The sequence below is a fragment of the Myotis lucifugus genome, unplaced genomic scaffold (genome assembly GCF_000147115.1).
Source record: "Myotis lucifugus unplaced genomic scaffold, Myoluc2.0 scaffold_0, whole genome shotgun sequence".
Classification (NCBI taxonomy): Eukaryota; Metazoa; Chordata; class Mammalia; order Chiroptera; family Vespertilionidae; genus Myotis; species Myotis lucifugus.
The window spans coordinates 36501321-36519468 of record NW_005871048.1 but is presented as its reverse complement, the minus strand read 5'-3'; the positions used below and the strand labels follow the sequence as shown (position 1 = coordinate 36519468).

Below are 18148 nucleotides of genomic sequence, written 5' to 3'. Positions count from 1 at the left end.
AGCTTTTTTGGGGGAAAGAAGGACCTGTGAACCCCAGTGACAGAACACACGCAGGTCCCACTCAGAGGGGCCTGCTTCTCGGCCTGGAGTCCTGGATGTGGCCCACATCCATCCATCACCTGTAATGCCTTAAACCCAAGCACTTGCATTCAAGAGCTGGCTTAAGAACAAGAAAACACAGCTACCTTAGTGAAGCCCAAGTAACATGTCCACACCATACAGCTGCTTCCCACACACCATCAGTGTATCCTCTAATCCAGTGGTTCTCAACCTTGGCTGCACATTAGAATCACCTGGGAACCTTTTTAAAATCCTGATTTCTGGGCCTCATCCTCCGGAAATTCTGTTTCTTTGTTACTAATGTTGTGGCCCCATCCCAAAGAAACAGAATTTCTGGAGGATGAGGCCCAGAAATCAGGATTTTAAAAAGGATCCCAGGTGATTCTAATGTGCAGCCAAGTTGAGAACCACTGCTCTAATCAAAGGCTTTAATGCAAAAAGTTTATGCAGAAAGAACTCACTAGCCTCATGGGTGTAAAAAATAAAAAGCAAAATTTCAGGTAAACACATTCCGCTGTGGATCTTCAGGCTGAAGTTCCTTGACTCCTGAGCCTCTCCACCTCCCCTCTGCCCTGTCCGGGGACCTCCTGTCTGCTGAAATCCCTGGTGGGTGAGCCTCCGGGAGCAGGGTCTGAGCCCATGCACCCTCCTCCCCTTACTGCACAGCTGCCTGTCCTTGCCTCCAACGCAGAGTGCACTTGAATGATCCTGGCTACAAAACGATTGCCGAGAGGGCAAACCCCAGCTTCGATTTATTTAATGTAAATAAAAGCACAATAAGTCCTGTCTACCGAGGAGGGGAGGAGTGTGTGTATCGACTCTGCCCTGCTCTGCAAGGCTCTGGTGTGATGTGAACAAGAGGCAGGTTCCTGCTTACTGGCTTGTTTGCAGGCTGGCTCCTCAGTGCCCAGGCTCGGTCTTGAGGCCCATGGAGGAGAGGGAGCGAGGAAGGGAGAGAATGTGTGTGTGAGAGTGTATGTGAAACCATGAGCCCTTGGAGTAAAAATCCTGGGGACATCCATGTTTAATAATGGGATTAAAATGAAGATTTCCAGAAGAGGTGAGATTTTATTTATCTACCATCTTGAGTCTCCAATGAGGGCTCAGCTGGGCAGAGTGGGATATGAAAACCAGTCTGGAAAGTGGGCCACTTCATTCTTCTCTTAAAAGGGTGTAAGAGGTTTATAGTGGCTATCTGGGGGGTAGCTTACAAAGTGTTTAATTTTCTTTTATAGTGTTCTGTATTTTTAAAAATTGTTAGAGACATTATTATCTCTATTGTTAGAATGACAAAGGTTATTAAATGAAATACCTTAAGCTCAATGATTGATTAGTTGGGAGAATTAGTTTGAGAACGAAATCGCCTCTCCTGATGGTCACAAGGTTCTGAGGCCGGGCCCAGGGCAGTCTGAGTCACCCTCTTCTTCCTTGTGTCACCTGATGGGTGGCTCCTATGGCAACGGAGCAAAGGTGAAAGAGCTGTGGCAGGTACCTCAACACTGACTGAACATACCTGCTCTCAGTGACTGGTAAGGGTGGTCACAGGTGGGCAGGCTGGTCTTTCAACAGCCTGGAATCAAACCTACACAAGTGATAGCTATTAGAAAAAATAGATTTTAAAGTTTAAGAGTTGATTGGGAAAGAATAAAAATGGGCCAACACATTTAAAAAACTGGGATAAGCCCTTGCTGGTTTGGCTTAGTGGATAGAGCCTCAGCCTGTGGACTGAAGGGTCCTGGGTTCGATTCTGGTTCAGGGCACATGCCCAAGTTGCAGGCTCATCCCCAGTAGGGGGCATACAGGAGGCAGCTGATCAATGATTCTCTCTCATCATTGATGTTTCTATCTTTCTCTCCCTCTCCTTTCCTCTCTGAAATCAATAAAAATATATTAAAAGAATAATAAAATAAATAAAAATAAAAAATTGGGATAAAAATGAAATAACTTAAAATTTATCATTTTAACCATTTTAAAATGTACAATTCAGAGGCATTAAGTACATTGATGATGTTGTGCAACCATCACCTCTATTTAGTTCCAGAAATTTTTTATCGTACAAATAGAAATTCCACACTCACGGCTGACACGTTCTAAAAGATAATTTATTCTTTTTGTTCCCCCATATGTGGGACAATTGTGAAGTAACAAGGAAAAACAGTTAAACAAAACCTTTCTTTAAACATAAGCAAATTAAAAAGAAATGACATTAATACTTCTAATGAAAACATGAATCTGTTCACAGTCTGGTACAGAAAAAAAAATCTAATGCATTCTATTATGGATAAAATAAAATCTCAGATAAAAGTGTTACAGAAAATTAATCTTTAAAATTCCCTTTAAGTCCTGAGTGCCGAATGTGCACACTGTACATAGCAACCAAGAAGCCAGAATCGGGGACAGCTGCCGGGAGAGCAAGAGAGGTCATCCAGTGATGCCTCCAACCTTAAAGTATTAATGGTACCTATAGCGCTGGGATTAGAAGGATCCAGAAGGAATATCTGGGCTCAGTTAGTTCATAAATCTGCCACAGGCTCGGGAGAGGTAATAGTATTTTGGCCGGCTGTGTGCCAACCCAGGAGTGTGGAATAGGCTGGTAATAGGTGTCATTAGTTCTAGCACCATTTCCTTCCAATCATCCTATTTTAATACAATCCAAGTTGGTAGCGACCAGAAAACACAGCTACTGAATGGAAGGAACCTAGCATATTAGTTGGTGGTTTTGTTTCTAGTGTCCTACGAAGAATAAATAGAACTGAGGATTACTGGCAAACGAACAGTACCTTTGGCAGGCACATTCCACCCCTACCCCAGCGGACATTACAACTTTACTATGGGGTGTCCAATGACTGCCCAGGTGTGCAGACTGTGCTCCTACCCAACGAGGCAGCTTGAGAACAGAAAATCAATGGTTGGAAGATATTTATATTATCCCTGTATTCAACTCATTGGACTACCACCTTTCATGGTGTGAGACTTTCTCATTTGCTCATTCATTCATTCACTCATTTATTTTTTTAAAAGTGTATTGAGTCCCTGACCGGTTTTGCTCAGTGGATAGAGCATCGGCCTGCGGACTGAAGGGTCCCAGGTTCGATTCTGGTCAAGGGCATGTACCTTGGTTGCGGGCACATCCCCAGTAGGGAGTGTGCAGGAAGCAGCTGAATCAATGTTTCTCTCTCATCGATGTTTCTAACTCTCTATCCCTCTTATTCTCCTTCCTCTGTAAAAAATAAAAAAAAATTTAAAAAGTGTATTGAGTGCCTTCTATGTACCAGGCACTGGTGATAAGCAGAAAATGAAACAGTGGAGCTAATGCAAAAAAGGGTATAATTTTTGCACACATTTCTCTGAGTCCGATACTCTTTGGAGCTAATCTGGACCGATGCATGTCAGTAGGACTTTAGTGGGACTGAGAAAGGGCTGGCAGGTCACACTGTGCATCCTGCCCCTCACCCCAGAACCTCAATAAAAGCAGTGAGACTGGGAGAATAAGAGAAATGTGGATGTGCCCTCCTGGCTTTCTCAAGACCCAGAATCCCAGATGCTGGCCATTTCCTTTTTTAAATTGCCCACTTCCATCATCTCGAACAATAGTGCCCTTTCCTGGGGCTTTTCCTCACTGCCGGGGAATAGCAGTCAGTGCACTCATCCTACATTATGAGACAAAGCCATAGTCATGATAATAAACTCCATGTAACTAGAAAAGTGCTCACCAGACAGATGACCCCGACCCAAGCCTTGCCCACCCAGGCCTCTTCGTGTCTACCATGAACTCACAGAGCCGGGCGGGCCGCCTTCTCTGGCAGGGCTCACTCTTGGGTGTTGGGGCAAAAGGAAGGCAGAGCTCAGTGTTCCCCAAACCAGTGGTGCTCAGAGTGGAGAAGCAAGGCAGCCTTCTCAGGCGCAGGATGCCTGAGTCACAGGGAAGGGGAGGAAAAAACCAGGGGGGATCTGCGGGTAGCAGGAAGTCTGGACAAAATGAGCAATGGCTGGGGGGAAGTTGGGGCTAAAAACACAGTTCTTTATTGTAAAAAGCAGAACCAAGGAGTAGGCATGTTGCCATACTGACCTTACCAGTGAAATGGGCCTTATGCTCCAGGACGGGCTGAGTGATGAGGTGTGTGAGCGAGGGTGACCAAGGCGCGTATTCACATGGAACGTCTGAACATGATCTCTCCCAGACAGGGAGACCCCCTGGCCAACAGAGCCATTAACAATTGTCTGCTCCCTTCATTTGTTACAAGAAATGTGAGTCACGCCAATAAAAGCTGGCTATTGGCAGAGGGAAACCTAACATCTGACTTGTGAGGCAAAAGGAGCCAGCTGCTCCGGCCTCCAGGACTCACTAACTTCCTATTTCAAATCAAGTTCCCAGCAGACCCACGGCTCCGGAAAAGGGGGATGAACCCAATCACCCTCTCCTCTAGACACACACACCCCAGCCAACAGCGGGAGGGTTCCAGATTTTTATCGTCTTCTTAAATGCACAAGGGGTTGAAATGAGACAACCACGTTAATGTGGTTTAGGGGCAAAAGAAGGACCAGGTGAAGCCATTGGGAGAACAAATGAGTCACACGAGTAGAGTCTGAAGTCCAACTTGCAACAGAAAGGCTTTCTAGCGACCCACCCAAGGCTGCCCCAGATCCTACATCCAAGGGCCCCAAGCCCCAGTGCTCTTGGGGTCACAGCGGGGGTCCTGATCCGGGTAGAACACAGGCACCGAGTGTTTGTGGTAGAACTGTAGCCGGGAAAGGAGCTGCTTGACCACATGGGGATACTCCCTGGACAGGTCATGTCTTTCTTCTGGGTCCCGATCAATATCAAAGAGCCAGAGGGTCTTGCTTGGTGGGTCCGATGAGGGTATCTCAGAAACATTGTATTGTGATGGTGGAGGGAACCAGTGACCACAGCCTGGCAAAGAAATATAACTGTTTATTGAAGAGAGACATGGTAGGTCAGTTCTAATTTCGTGGAGCGTGCCCGGGGGACAAAGCTGAGCTGGGTTGTGGGCATGGACACACGAAAAAGACGGGCCCTTGATGCTGTGTCTGGACCGAAGACTCGGACATGTCTCACTGCTTCACACCCAGGGGCGTGTCCAGAAAGATGAATGCATGTGCGTGTGTGTTTGGGGGGGGGGGGAGTATTTGTCACATGACTTGGTATTTAGTAGTCATGGGCCAGGGATGCTAAAATGTCTTGCAACACATGGTGCAGTCCCAAACAATGAAGCATTGTCTTGCCATAGTCGCCAAGAATGTCCTCATTATACACACTGCTTAATCACATCATGACCTTAACCATCATGCCACATACTCAACAAGTCCTTCACAGCTGTCGCTGTTAGAGAAGGTGCTCAGGGGAAGCAGCCTCCTCCCCCAGCTACACAGTGGGTTGAGGATGTAGCTCTCAGAGGTTCTCTTTGTTGTGCTTGAGAACCACGTGTATCTGAAATCCTTATTTTCCCTGAAGCACTAGAGTGGCATTTCTTCCCTTTATTCCTCCTACAGTTAATTCTTAGCTTTTTGGGGGTGAGGGGTCAGGGTTAGTAGTAGATCCCACCACTCCCCGAGCCCTCATTCAACAGCCCCAGAATTATGAGTTGTTCCACTACGGGGAGTGCTGAGCATTCTACCTGGGTAGCCCGTGAGGAGTTTCCAGCTTCTGTGTCTAATTGCAGCATGGACAGATGTGTTGAAGGCTGAATATTCTGGAAGAGAAGAGTCACCCTTTGCTGGAGCCGTGCTGTTCCCAGGACCTGGGAAGAAATAGTTGGGGAGAATTAGATCACTGCTATCGGAATGTGTCATTATAAATCAACATTTTATTTCCTTCTTGCAGAACAGTAGCTTTTATTCAACACTGGAGTGTAAATGTGTATCCTGCCACAGAAATGAATCTTCTATTAAGTATAAACAGAGCCAAAGTTACATTAAACGTCAGTCATAAACCACCACGAATATAAAAGAAATCCCAAAGAGATTAGAATACTAATTCATCCTTAAAATCACTGCATTCTGCCAACGCACAGCTGGCCATGTGCAGAACAGTGTTCTGTTACAGCATGCTGGGTTGTTTGTGTGTTTTGCTTATGCTGTTAAATGACTGAATTAAATAAATACATTTTCTGTGTAAACTTATACCTAGGGAGAGAATATAATACACCATAAAATGCACATTTTAATGGAGTCTATTTCAAGCTATGGGAGGTCAAGCATGCAATGATAAATAGTACATACATTAATTTTTAACCACAGGTATGAAATCTAAAAGTAATTGAGCAGTGCTCAGCTAACCATTCAGACAGGATAATTATGGGTGTAGGAATAAATTTGGTACACAAATTATTGGCTGGTATTGTGGAGGACATTAATTTATCATCTTGAGGTCTTATATTAATTGATCAATAGGTTTTTGAGGAGAGCAATGAATACCTGTCCCTCTTTCCCTTTTGAGTTTGGAACCAATTGAGGTAGAGGCCAAACAGACGAAGCTGAAAATATTGCTTTTGTTTCTGATAAACTTGATTGGTGAGAACACAAGTTCAGATCTGTGACAGGGAAGCCTTGCTAATAACTGGCCCCTGGCTTAGGAAGCTAAGCCACCCAGCACTGGTCTCGCTGGACACCCACCAGGCTCCCCCGGGATGCACAGCTCAGAGCAGACCAGGGTGCTTCCAGATACCCACAGACAAAGGCTCTGACCTGAGCAAGTTTAGTTCCTTCTGTAGGAGAACTCCCTCTTTCACCTGCTTATGGGGGTGAGGAGTAAGGTCCAGAGAGACCCAAGTTCACCTCTAGTTGATGATCCTGGAGGGCAAGGATCCTGAAGGCTCCCACCTCCTCTTACCTGTCTATGTTTAAAAGCCTCAACTTAGGGCCTAACTGTATAATATTTAGTCTAAGTCCACATTTATCTGTTAACTTTTCAAACATGGTCACAGCAATCACCTTGGGTGCACGTCCAAAGACGGCCAGACCACCCGCCCAGTGACTAATGGCCGTATTAGCCTGTGATAAGCCTGTGCCCATGGTTGGTCCATCTGTCCATCTGGTGCATGGACTTTGAGGGCGCCCTGCTCCCTGCCAGAGCAGACTTCTGTGCTGCTCAGGGCTGCAGGCAGAAGTGTTGGGAAAGGCAGGGTCCCATTCTTTTGCCAGTCTTGTGGAAATGACCCTGAAGACATCTTGGAGACTGAGCCAATCAACATGGGTGGTTTTAGACCTTCAGTCCTAACAACTGCATACCAACAAGTCATTAGCACCAAAGGAAATCTTTTTGACTTCTTGATTCTGTTTGCTTGTGGCTGTTTTGGCTCCAATAGCTTGAGGAGGTCCATCACAGGAAGTGGTTGTTAATAGACAGACTGTGGTGAACTGCAGCCCTCATGATTTACTCCTCACAAGTCTGCATGGTGGCCACGTTTTGATACCAAAGAATGTTAAATAACACAAGTTTGCTTTGTGGAACATAAACAGCAACAACAAAAAGGAAATTCGGCTATCTCAGCTATACTTATATTTACATACCTTTTTTTTCTTAAAACAAACAGGAACATAAAATACCCAAACAATAAATAAGACTAAATGATGAAAGATGCTGTTATCTCAATGAATTTTTCATTTTTAGAAATTAAATAAAGGAAAAATTACTAGAAATAGTATAGCTAGTACCCTGTGAGCTGTCACCCAGAATGAACAGATGTTAGCATTCAGTCACATTTGCTTTTTATTTTTTAATTAAAGAAACAGGACAATGAAGATGAAGTGACAGTTTCCTTTGTCCCCATCCTCAATCCCAGACCCTCACCCACTCCCCAATGGAAGTGCACAGTGTTTCCTTCAGCTGTTTAAAAATACGTTAACATAAATATGTGTCAAGGAATAATATACAGTACTGTTTGATACTTTAAAAATGCATGTGTGTGTAAAGCTATACATATTCTGCATCTGTTGTTCACCCATAATAGTATTTTTAGAGCCCTATTATAAACGCATATATATTTAACTGTTTAACATTTCACTATATAAAAAACACATTTTATTTAACCTGTGAGGGGCTCTTAGGTTCCTTCACTTTTGCTTTTTCCTATTATACTCTATCCTGCAGGGAACATGTTGCCCACAGCTCCTTATGCATACGGGCTCTGGGTGTGTGCCTGGCAGAACTGTCTAGTTCAGTGGTTCTCAACCTTCTGGCCCTTTAAATACAGTTCCTCATGTTGTGACCCAACCATAAAATTATTTTCGTTGCTACTTCATAACTGTAATGTTGCTACTGTTATGAATCGTAATGTAAATATCTGATATGCAGGATGGTCTTAGGTGACCCCTGTGAAAGGGTCGTTCGACCGCCAAAGGGCTCGCGACCCACAGGTTGAGAACCACTGGTCTAGTTGCAAGGTGCACACATTTCCAACTTCACAACATGTACTGATTGGCCCGCCTACCAGTAATGTCCCTATTTCTTCACATCCTCTCAGATACTTTCAGAATTTAAATTTTCTACCTCTCTAAAAATTTGAGAGAGAATCTATAGCTTAAAAAAAAAATCATTTGACCAGCAATCATATCTTTCTTTTTCTGTGTCAATCCTAAGACTGCTTTAAAACATTTTAAAATAACACTCATATAAAAATGTGCACAAATCTCGCTTGACAAAGAGTGGACTCTCCCTTGTAAACACCAGCCCACTCAAGAAAGAGAACATTACTAGGCCTGCAAAACCCTCCTCTCCCCAAGGTAACTGCTTTCCTAACTTCAACTGGTATTTTCAGGATTAAATCCACAGTGTATGAGATAAGACTATCAAGATGAGGGATAGGAGGCAGAGATTACTTAGAATGTTAACAAACTTTTAGAATTTCTCTGAGGCAGTTGGATTAAATCCAGATTTAAGAAATACTTATTGCCCAGCTGGTGTGGCTCAGTGGTTGAGTGTCAACCTATGAACCAGGAGGTTAAGGTTTGATTCCTGGTCAGGGCACATGCCCAGGTTGCAGGCTTGATCCCCAGTAGGGGGCATGCAGGAGGCAGCCAATCAATGATTTTCTCTCATCATTGATGTTTCTCTCTCTCTCTTTCTCTCTCTCTCTCTCTCTCTCTCTCTCTCTCTCTCTCTCCCTCCCTCCCTCCCTCCCTCCCTCCCTCCCTCTCTCCCTCCCTCTCCATTCCTCTCTGAAATCAATAAAAATACATTTTTAAAAAGACATATTTATTGATTAAAAACTATGTGGTAAGAAAGCTTTGTGTTCTAAAATTCTATGACATGAAGTAGTAAGCAAAGAGACACCTAAGAGAAGTTTTGAATGTAAAATCTAAGATATTTAGGGGCTGTTATAAATAATAAAATTTCAAGTTTGGTGACTGGGAGAATAGAGTTGCTGCTGGCAGAATAGAGAGGCTGGAACAAGAAATAGTGGCAATAATATGATTCTGGAGTCAGGTATACCAACTTTAAAGAATTAATATTAGCTCAAGGTAGAACTATCACTACACATTGGAGCGAACAGACTGGCCCTGCATGAGAGACTGAAGCATACTCTCACTCAAGCACCACCCACAACGCAGTGATCACTGAACCCTGGGCATGCATTAGTTGTCTGGAGAGAGAAGCAAGAAGAAATCACTTGCCCAGAGACAGAGCACTGAATGCCAAAACCCCCACAGAACTGTTAGCAAATGAAGCAGAGAAGAAAATAATATGAGGAAGAAAAGCAGTTGAACAGGACATCACACAAGTCAAGAGAGCAGAGCGTTTCAGACCATGAATCACAAGTACCAAATATTCCACCCATCAGCTTGGTGAATAAAAAAATAAATAAATAAATAAAAAATAATAAGCAAACTGAATTTGTTAACCTTTGGGAAGAAAGTAGGGAGTTCAGAGAGAAGCATAAGCAAACAAATCTTTCTCTTTTCCTTCTGAGCTAAAAGCCACCTCTACGATGATAAGGCTTTCTGGCTATAAGTTATAAGATGGATTAGTCATGTGTATTGGTTTTGATGTGAAAAAGATCAGCAGAAACCCTGAGGGCAAACGAAGGAAATCAGTATTTTACATAACATTTAATGAGCTTAATAGAGGTCCTTGTCTGCACAGCCTCTGGAAATGTGAAGCAGTTCAAGTATCGAGTGAGGAGGGCCAATCAATGGCTTCGTGGAGAATTGTGCTCGCCAGAGCCAGGGGTTCCAGACACGCCTGGGAGTGGTCTCTAGATGGGATGGTGAGTTAGTGGGTGGGGGTCCAGGTTCCCATCTCCACTTCAATCAGCACCCACCATTTAACCCTTTAGGAAGCACCTGTAGTATTTGCTCAATATACTGTACATCTCTACATTTTTGTTTGAAGAAAGGGCCTGTGGCTAAAATATAATTTGAAAGACAGTAATTAGTGATAGGTGAAGGATTCACCAAGTGGAAAAGGGACTGAGAAATGCCCAAGGACACACCTGACCTCCTGGTATTCAATGCTTCTGTCTCTTGTTTGTACAATGCATCCTCCTGACTCTTTGGAAACTACTGTCTCATATCATCTATGTGTGTTTTATAAAATACATTAATTTTTATGACTATGTACTTTACACATTTATTGTAGATACGTTGAAAAACACACAAAAAAGTATGAACAGGAAAATTAAAATTACCTGTAGATTTATTAGCTGTTGTTTAGATTTTGGTGTATAATCCTTGAGACTTTTAACTACACAAAACTTAAATAAAATAAACGTGTTAGCTGACTTGCAAATAAGAGGTAGCTTCACAGAAAACAAACTTTTCATGCCTGGAGGAAACAGGGCAGGGTGGGGAGGAGTCCCCAGCATCAGTGCAGGCCGGGTCTCCTCTCCCCGAGAGTGAGCGTGGCTGGAGAATGGGGCTTAGAAAGAGTTAATGCTCTGAGTGTGTAGGAAGGGATGGTAATGAGGACCTGGCTGTGGGACTGAGTGAAGGCCCGCCCCCACTCTCCCAGAAGGCAGGGTGCACAGCAGTTCAGAGCACACACTTTTGGAGCCCAATTGCTTGGGTTTGAATCTCAGCTCGGTCACTCACTGGCTGTGGGACCTTAGGCATTAGCTGACCTTCCTAGGCCTGGATTTTCTCATCTGTAAATGAGGATAATATCATCTATTTCACAGGATTGTTGTGTGGCCTAAATGTGATGATAAATATTAGCACTATGCCCAGTATATAGTAAGTGCACAATAAATGTTATTATTACCAGTTGTGCAATCTTGGGCAAGTTTCTTAACTTCCCATGCCTCAGTTTACTATCTATAAAATTAGTATAACAATAGTTAGTGGTATAAGGCACATACAGGACTTAGCACAGTATCTGGCACACTGTAAGACTACTGTCAACATTAATGATAACAGTGCACTTACTATCTGCTTCAAACATAAAGCACTATGTTAAGTGTTCTAAGTTAACTCATTTATTCCTTGCAATAGTTCTATGAAATAAGTAATAATGTCTGCCAAAAACTGTCATTAAATGCTAGAAAGGTTTTTTCCTTTTATATCCTCTTTTACTTAAGAACTTAAAAAAAAGGAGAAAAGTAGGCAGAAGCAATTACTATATCAGAAAACAAAAAACACACAAATCACTTCTTTGGCCTGGGCTTGGAGAGGATCTGCATTTGCTCCCCCATTCGTGTTCCAGACTTTGAACAGGGTTGGGGGGGAACTATCAATGGCGGAAGTTTTAATTTGCTGCTTTTAGGGTTTAGTCCCTTTTCTGCCCTGTTGAGGGGCCTGCCATTTATTTCCTCTGAGCTCTCTTTCTTTTTGATCACTTTAATAATGTACAAAGATAAGTTTAAATTTTTATTCTAGCTCTAATGACCCATTTTATTCCTCCTGCTGATATGAAGCCATCTTCACACTTCAATGGCACATGCCTATTAGAACAAAACTTACTCACTTGGGCTAAGTGAAAAAAAAAACCCTAGCTTTTCTAGATATCTGGCTGTCAATGTCTTTCCTAATATGGAATCCTTCATGTATGTTCTTTAAAGTGTTTCTTTTTTAATTGATTTTTTTTAGAGAGAGGAAGGGAGATAGAGAAAGAGAGAAAGAAACATTGATATGAGAGAGAAATATCGATCAGCTGCCTCCTGACTAGGAATGAAACCCACCACCTTTTGGTGCATGGAACAACGCTCCAACCAACTGACCCACACTGGCCAGGGCTCACGTATGTTTTTTAATGAATAGGTAAGACTTAGGTTTAATTAGCACAACTACCTTCAACTTCTGTGCTTAAGTTAAAAGTTCTTGAAAGTAGATTGTTTGCTAGCTTATTACATGAGTCAATATGCCTCAGAGTCTATTTGCACTAAACATTTGATTGGTGGACAATTTCTTCATGGCTAAATCCAAAAAAAGTTCAAAGGACCCCAAATTCAAGGGAAGTTCAAGTCAATAGTATCCTTATTGTGCCGCTAGTCTGAGCCTCAGTGCCCACAGCCTGCACGTTCCCCAGATCATAGCACACTGGGGCTACATCTGGCCAGATGCACTTGGGCACATGTGGATCAAATCTCCAGTCTGCTCATGGTTTTACATGTTCCCAGAGCTGTGGGCTCAGGCCAGGCTGCCTCGCATCCCGCTGTGTGGCAAGGACTTACCTACCCAGATGCAAATGTGCACACTGTTGTCTTGATGCTTGTTTTTGAAAACCATTCTGAATCTAAAAATAGAAGTTTTCTCTAAAAATAATTCCCAAAGAAACACTGGCCAGAAGCCCCACACTCTGAGCTGATGCTTCACTGACCCTCTTTGCATAATTTTCAGAAGCGAAAAAAGGCCCCAATAGCCATACGTACGGCCCTTGGGGCTGGAGAGCTGGGACTTATAGAACTGTGAGGAATTAGCAGCAGCACTCTCTACACTGTGGCTCTAGTTCTGGGAAGGAACTCAGAGAAACCACAGTGCATTTTAGTAGCTTTCAGAATAATCTCTCCTTCTAGTATCTCATTAAGTTACTTAACCACTCTGACTTCCTGTTTCCTTGTATGTAAAATGGGGATAAAAATAATGTCTACCTCCCAGGATGACTGTGAGGATGAAATGAGATCCTATGGGTGGTGGGTGTGCTGTGCACTGTGAGTATAAATGTCCTGGTTCCCGGTCTCTCGAATTCCCTCTGCAGTTGCCACAGGACTGGTTGACCAACTGAGAGAAATCATTTCAGTTTTGGTTGAACCTATGGCCTTTGATTGATAGCCATCAAAATCAGGTGTGATCAACAGCCCAACTCTGTAATGACCGTTAGATCTGAACCAGCTGCCAAGGGACCAAGGTGTTAGAAAATCATGGGTAAGAGGGGATGAGGAAATGTGGAGGTGTTAGTCATAGGGTACAAAGTTTCGGTTATGTAAGTCCCAGGGATTTACTGTACAGCCTAGTGCCCATAGTTAACAATTCTGTATCATCAATACTGTGTCATCAGTACTGTATCATCACTACTCACTACTCTGTGATGCACTTAAAAATTGGTTAAGTGTTCTTATCACACACACACACACACACACACACACACATAATAAATAAAGAGGGCAGGAGGAAACTTTTGGGAGGAGACGGATATGTTTATATTATAGATTGTCGTGATGGTTTCACAAATGTATATTTATCTCAAAAGTCATTGTCGTATACATTAAATATGTACAGCTCTTTGTATGTCAATCAGACCTTAATAAAGCTGTTTAAAAACAAATGAATAAAAACTAATGTGAAATAATAAAGCAATGCCACATAAATTCTCTATGCTAAATCAGAGGTTTAGCCAAATATTGTGAAAATAGAGTGAAACAGAACAGGGATTGCCAATTATGGTTCTACTTTGGGATTGCCTGACACCCCAGTCACCATCACACAAACTCGGTCTCCTTGAGCCCAGCACAGCTCAGCCCTGGGCTCTCGCCTGGCCCAACGTGGGCTGTTTGGTCTTCTGTCACCTCCAGTGAGTTGAAATCACCATCTTTTAGCAGCAGCATCTATTATGCTTGGGATTGTCTTGAGTAGTTCCTCCCTGCAAACAAACTCTATGCAGCTGCCCCTATAACACAGCTAAAAGCAGGAAAGTCCAGTGTCCACTTGCTTCATTGTTTTCAGTCCGCAGAGGACTCCTCAGGCTCCAAGGATCTCAGGTGACAGACAGTGGCCAGCACACTCTGCTGGAGGCACCCACGTGGGCAGAGGTGCAAAGAATGAGGGGGCCTGTGGGCAGGGGCAGCATGTCAGCCTTGGGGGACGGTGGAGCTGGTTTGTGGTTCTGGGTGACAGTGGCCACATGCCCTTTGCCCGTTGGGGCCAGTCCCACCCCTCGGTCCCTGTACAGCTCTACCGGCATGAACTCTGGAGAAGGGGAAAATAAGGAGGCCTGACCACCACTAGAAATCCCCCCTAGGAAAAACCAAGATGGTGGCATAGATAAACACGGGAGTTTGCTGCCTCGAACAACCACTTCAAAAATACAACTAAAAGACGGAACGGACATCATCCAGAACCACAGGAAAGCTGGCTGAGTGGATGTTCTACAACTAGGAGGAAAGAGAAAAGCATACCGAGGCTCAGAGGAGGCGCAGTGCTGAAGTAAAATACTAAGGTTCGGAGTGCATGCGGAGCGGGCTGGAGGCTGAGGGTACGGTTGTCGTTTTCAATCGGGAGGGAGTCTCAGGCTCTGAGCTCCAGTTCCGGGCGAGTCTCTAAGGACCCACACTCATACGGGAGAAGCGGGACTGTCTGGCATCGCTCAGAACCCTAGGGCAGCTTTCTCTCCGTGGGGCTTGCAGCGACTACTGGGACACTGAGAAGCAGAGCCTCTGAGGGCAAGACTGAGAGCAGCCATAACTGCTAACCCCGCCCTGTTGATCCTGTGGGACCCGCCCCACCCAAGCCCTGCAGGGAGGCTCTTGCTGGATAGCCTCAGGCAAAGGCTAGATTAGCACCTCCCTAGAGATCCAGGAGCCAAGAAGCCCAGAGGTCAGAGTGGGACCATCCAGTTTGCAGCTCCGTAGAACCATAAAAGACACACTCGGGGGCAGACTCAGTGAGCACCAAAGCCCCATCGAAGCAAGTCTAGCCCCAGAGGGGTGTCTCCAGCACAGAAGTTCTCCCACCGCAGACACAGCTGATTCTCACAGCCAATTGGCCTGGAGGTCAATTCCTCACAGTGATAACTACAACAATCAAGGCTTAACTACAACAAGACTGTGCACAAAGCCCACAAGGGGGAGCACCAAGAGTGTCTACCTCAGGTAATTGGGACACTTAGCACAGAAAGGCACTCTATCGACACAGCGAAGCATAAAAAATGCCGAGACAAAGAAACAGGACACAAACGACAGAATTGGAGGAAAGCAAACTGTTGGATATAGAGTTCAAAACCACACTTTTAAGGTCTTTAAAGAACTGTTTAGAAGCCGCCGATAAATTGAGTAAGGCCCTCGAAAAGACTGGTGAGACCGCCGATAAATGTTGTGAGATTCTCGAAAAGACTGGTAAGACCGCCGATAAATGTAGTGAGATCCTCAAGAAATCTAATGAGACCCTCGATGTTGTGATAAAGGACCAACTAGAAATTAAGCATACACTGACTGAAATAAAGAATATTATACAGACTCCCAACAGCAGACCAGAGGGTCGCAAGGATCAAGTCAAAGATTTGAAATGCGAAGAAGCAAAAAACACCCAACTGGAAAAGCAAAATGAAAAAAGAATCCAAAAATATGAAAATAGTGTAAGGAGCCTCTGGGACAACTTCAAGTGCACCAACATCCGAATTATAGGGGTGCCAGAAGATGAGAGAGAGCAAGATATTGAAAACCTATTTGAAGAAATAATGACAGAAAACTTCCCCTACCTGGTGAAAGGAATAGACTTCCAAGTCCAGGAAGCGCAGAGAACCCCAAACAAAAGGAATCCAAAGAGGACCACACCAAGACACATCATAATTAAAATGCCAAGAGCAAAAGACAAAGAGAGAATCCTAAAAGCAGCAAGAGAAAGAAAATCAGTTACCTACAAGGGAGTACCCATACGACTGTCAGCTGATTTCTCAACAGAAACTTTGCAGGCCAGAAGGGAATGGCAAGAAATATTCAAAGTGATGAATACCAAGAACCTACAACCAAGACTACTTTATCCAGCAAAGCTATCATTCAGAAGTGAAGGCCAGATAAAGAGCTTCACAGATAAGAAAAAGCTAAAGGAGTTCATCACCACCAAACCAGTATTATATGAAATGCTGAAAGGTATCCTTTAAGAAGAGGAAGAAGAAGAAAAAGGTAAAGATACAAATTATGAACAACAAATACACATCTATCAACAAGTGAATCTAAAAATCAAGTGAATAAATAATCTGATGAACTGGTGATTGTAATAGAATCAGGGACATAGAAAGGGAATGGACTGACTATTCTTGGAGGGGGGGGAGAAAGGGGTGTGGGGGTGAGTGAAGAGATTAGACAATAATTGTGCACCTATGGATGAGGACAGTGGGTGGGGAGTGAGGGCAGAGGGTGGGGTTGGAACTGGGTGGAGGGGAGTTATGGTGGGAAAAAAGAGTAACTAATGTAATAATCTGAACAATAAAGATTTAATAAAAATAAAAAAATTAAAAAAAAAGAAATCCCCCCTAAATTCATCCTGCCTTATTTCTGGACATAAACCTGATTGCTGCACGTTTTCTGTTGCATCCACACCACTCATTTAGAATCCTCTTGGCGAAATCCTTACAACACAAAACAGGAGTATCGAGGAAAATATAACGCCAGACATAAAGCTAATCAGAAAAAGGTGAGGAGGAATATTACAGATGGTATTTATTACCTACTAGGGACAAATCAAAATGCTCATAATTTTTATACATGCAGTCCACATGACATATTTCAAATGAATCTTAAGTTTACAATTTTCAGTTTACAAAGTCAGTTTCTCTGACACCTACTCATTCAGTCCATATTTGATATTTTAAAAGTCCTAGTGAAAAAAGGGGCTTTGATGTGGCTTTCTCAGCCTTGGTGGAGTTCAAATGTTAATCATTACTGAATTGTGCATAATAAGTATTCAGAGAACGTGCCTGTGTTATAGGGAACTTCAACAGTTGGTTAATGTCTGACATTAGCCCGGAGTGTCAATTGAGCAGTATAAACCAAGGACTCAGTGAATCCTCAACTCAAGACAGTGCTAGTAAATTAATCCATTTATATCTGAAATGGGTTACTCATTCATTTGCCTATAAAAATATTTATTTTGTTGATCATTCTAAGTGCAATATATTAAATCTTCAAAATGAATAAACCAAAGTCCAGCTGTTGATAATAAAATAATTTTGTTAAGCCCAGCCGGTATGGCTCAGTGGTTGAGCATCGACCCATGAACCAGGAGGTCACAGTTCCATTCCTGGCACATGCCTGGGTTGCGGGCTCGATTCCCAGTTGGGGACATGCAAGAGGCAGTCGATCAATGATTCTCTCACTGATGTTTCTATCTCTCTCTCTCTGAAATCAATAAAAATATATTAAAAAATAATTTTGTTAAAACACCACAAATTCTGAAATAGTGGAAAATACATTTGTTGACTGAGTGAATAAAATGCACAAAGTGCCTGAGAGGGTCCAGGAAGGCAGTGCTCACTGATCTGGGCCCTAAAGGACAGGATGAACGTGACAGCTAAAGAGAGTGTGACAAAAATGATCCAAAAAGTGGGGGGTGTCTCTCTTCTTGAATATTTCTTCTCCCTATGGAAACTTCCTCCTTCTCATAGTTTATGTACTCTCTCTGGCTCCATCACATTTCCGTTGCACCCTCCTACCCGCCGAGCCGCCCTGCCTTCTTTCGACCCTGTGCCCAGGTGAGGAGCGGGGATGGGGGCAGAGAGATCCTGTCTATCTGACTGCCCCTAAGACAGCTTCCACAGGAGCTCCTCTCTGATGCACCATGTGCACTGGCACATCCTGCACCCCCGAGCTGGGTGCCTCATCTCCACATTTTCCTATTGTAGCTAAAGTGGTAGAAACATTCAGACTGAGACGAGAGAGGGGCAGAGGATGGAACCCTAGAGAGAAACAGCAAGTGAAAGGCA

General features: G+C 43.6%; 1 protein-coding gene across 1 annotated transcript in view; it reads right to left on the bottom strand.

The window, feature by feature from the left end:
* Positions 1–3291: 3291 nt before the first annotated feature.
* Positions 3292–18148, bottom strand: part of ARSB (arylsulfatase B) — a gene marked incomplete at its 5' end in the record, with an annotated part of 131502 nt that continues 116645 nt past the window's right edge. The window contains 2 exons of the mRNA XM_006081550.2: positions 3292–4972; positions 5697–5819. Of these exons, the coding sequence (XP_006081612.1) occupies positions 4707–4972; positions 5697–5819 (389 nt within the window). The remainder of the gene's footprint in view (positions 4973–5696; positions 5820–18148) is intronic.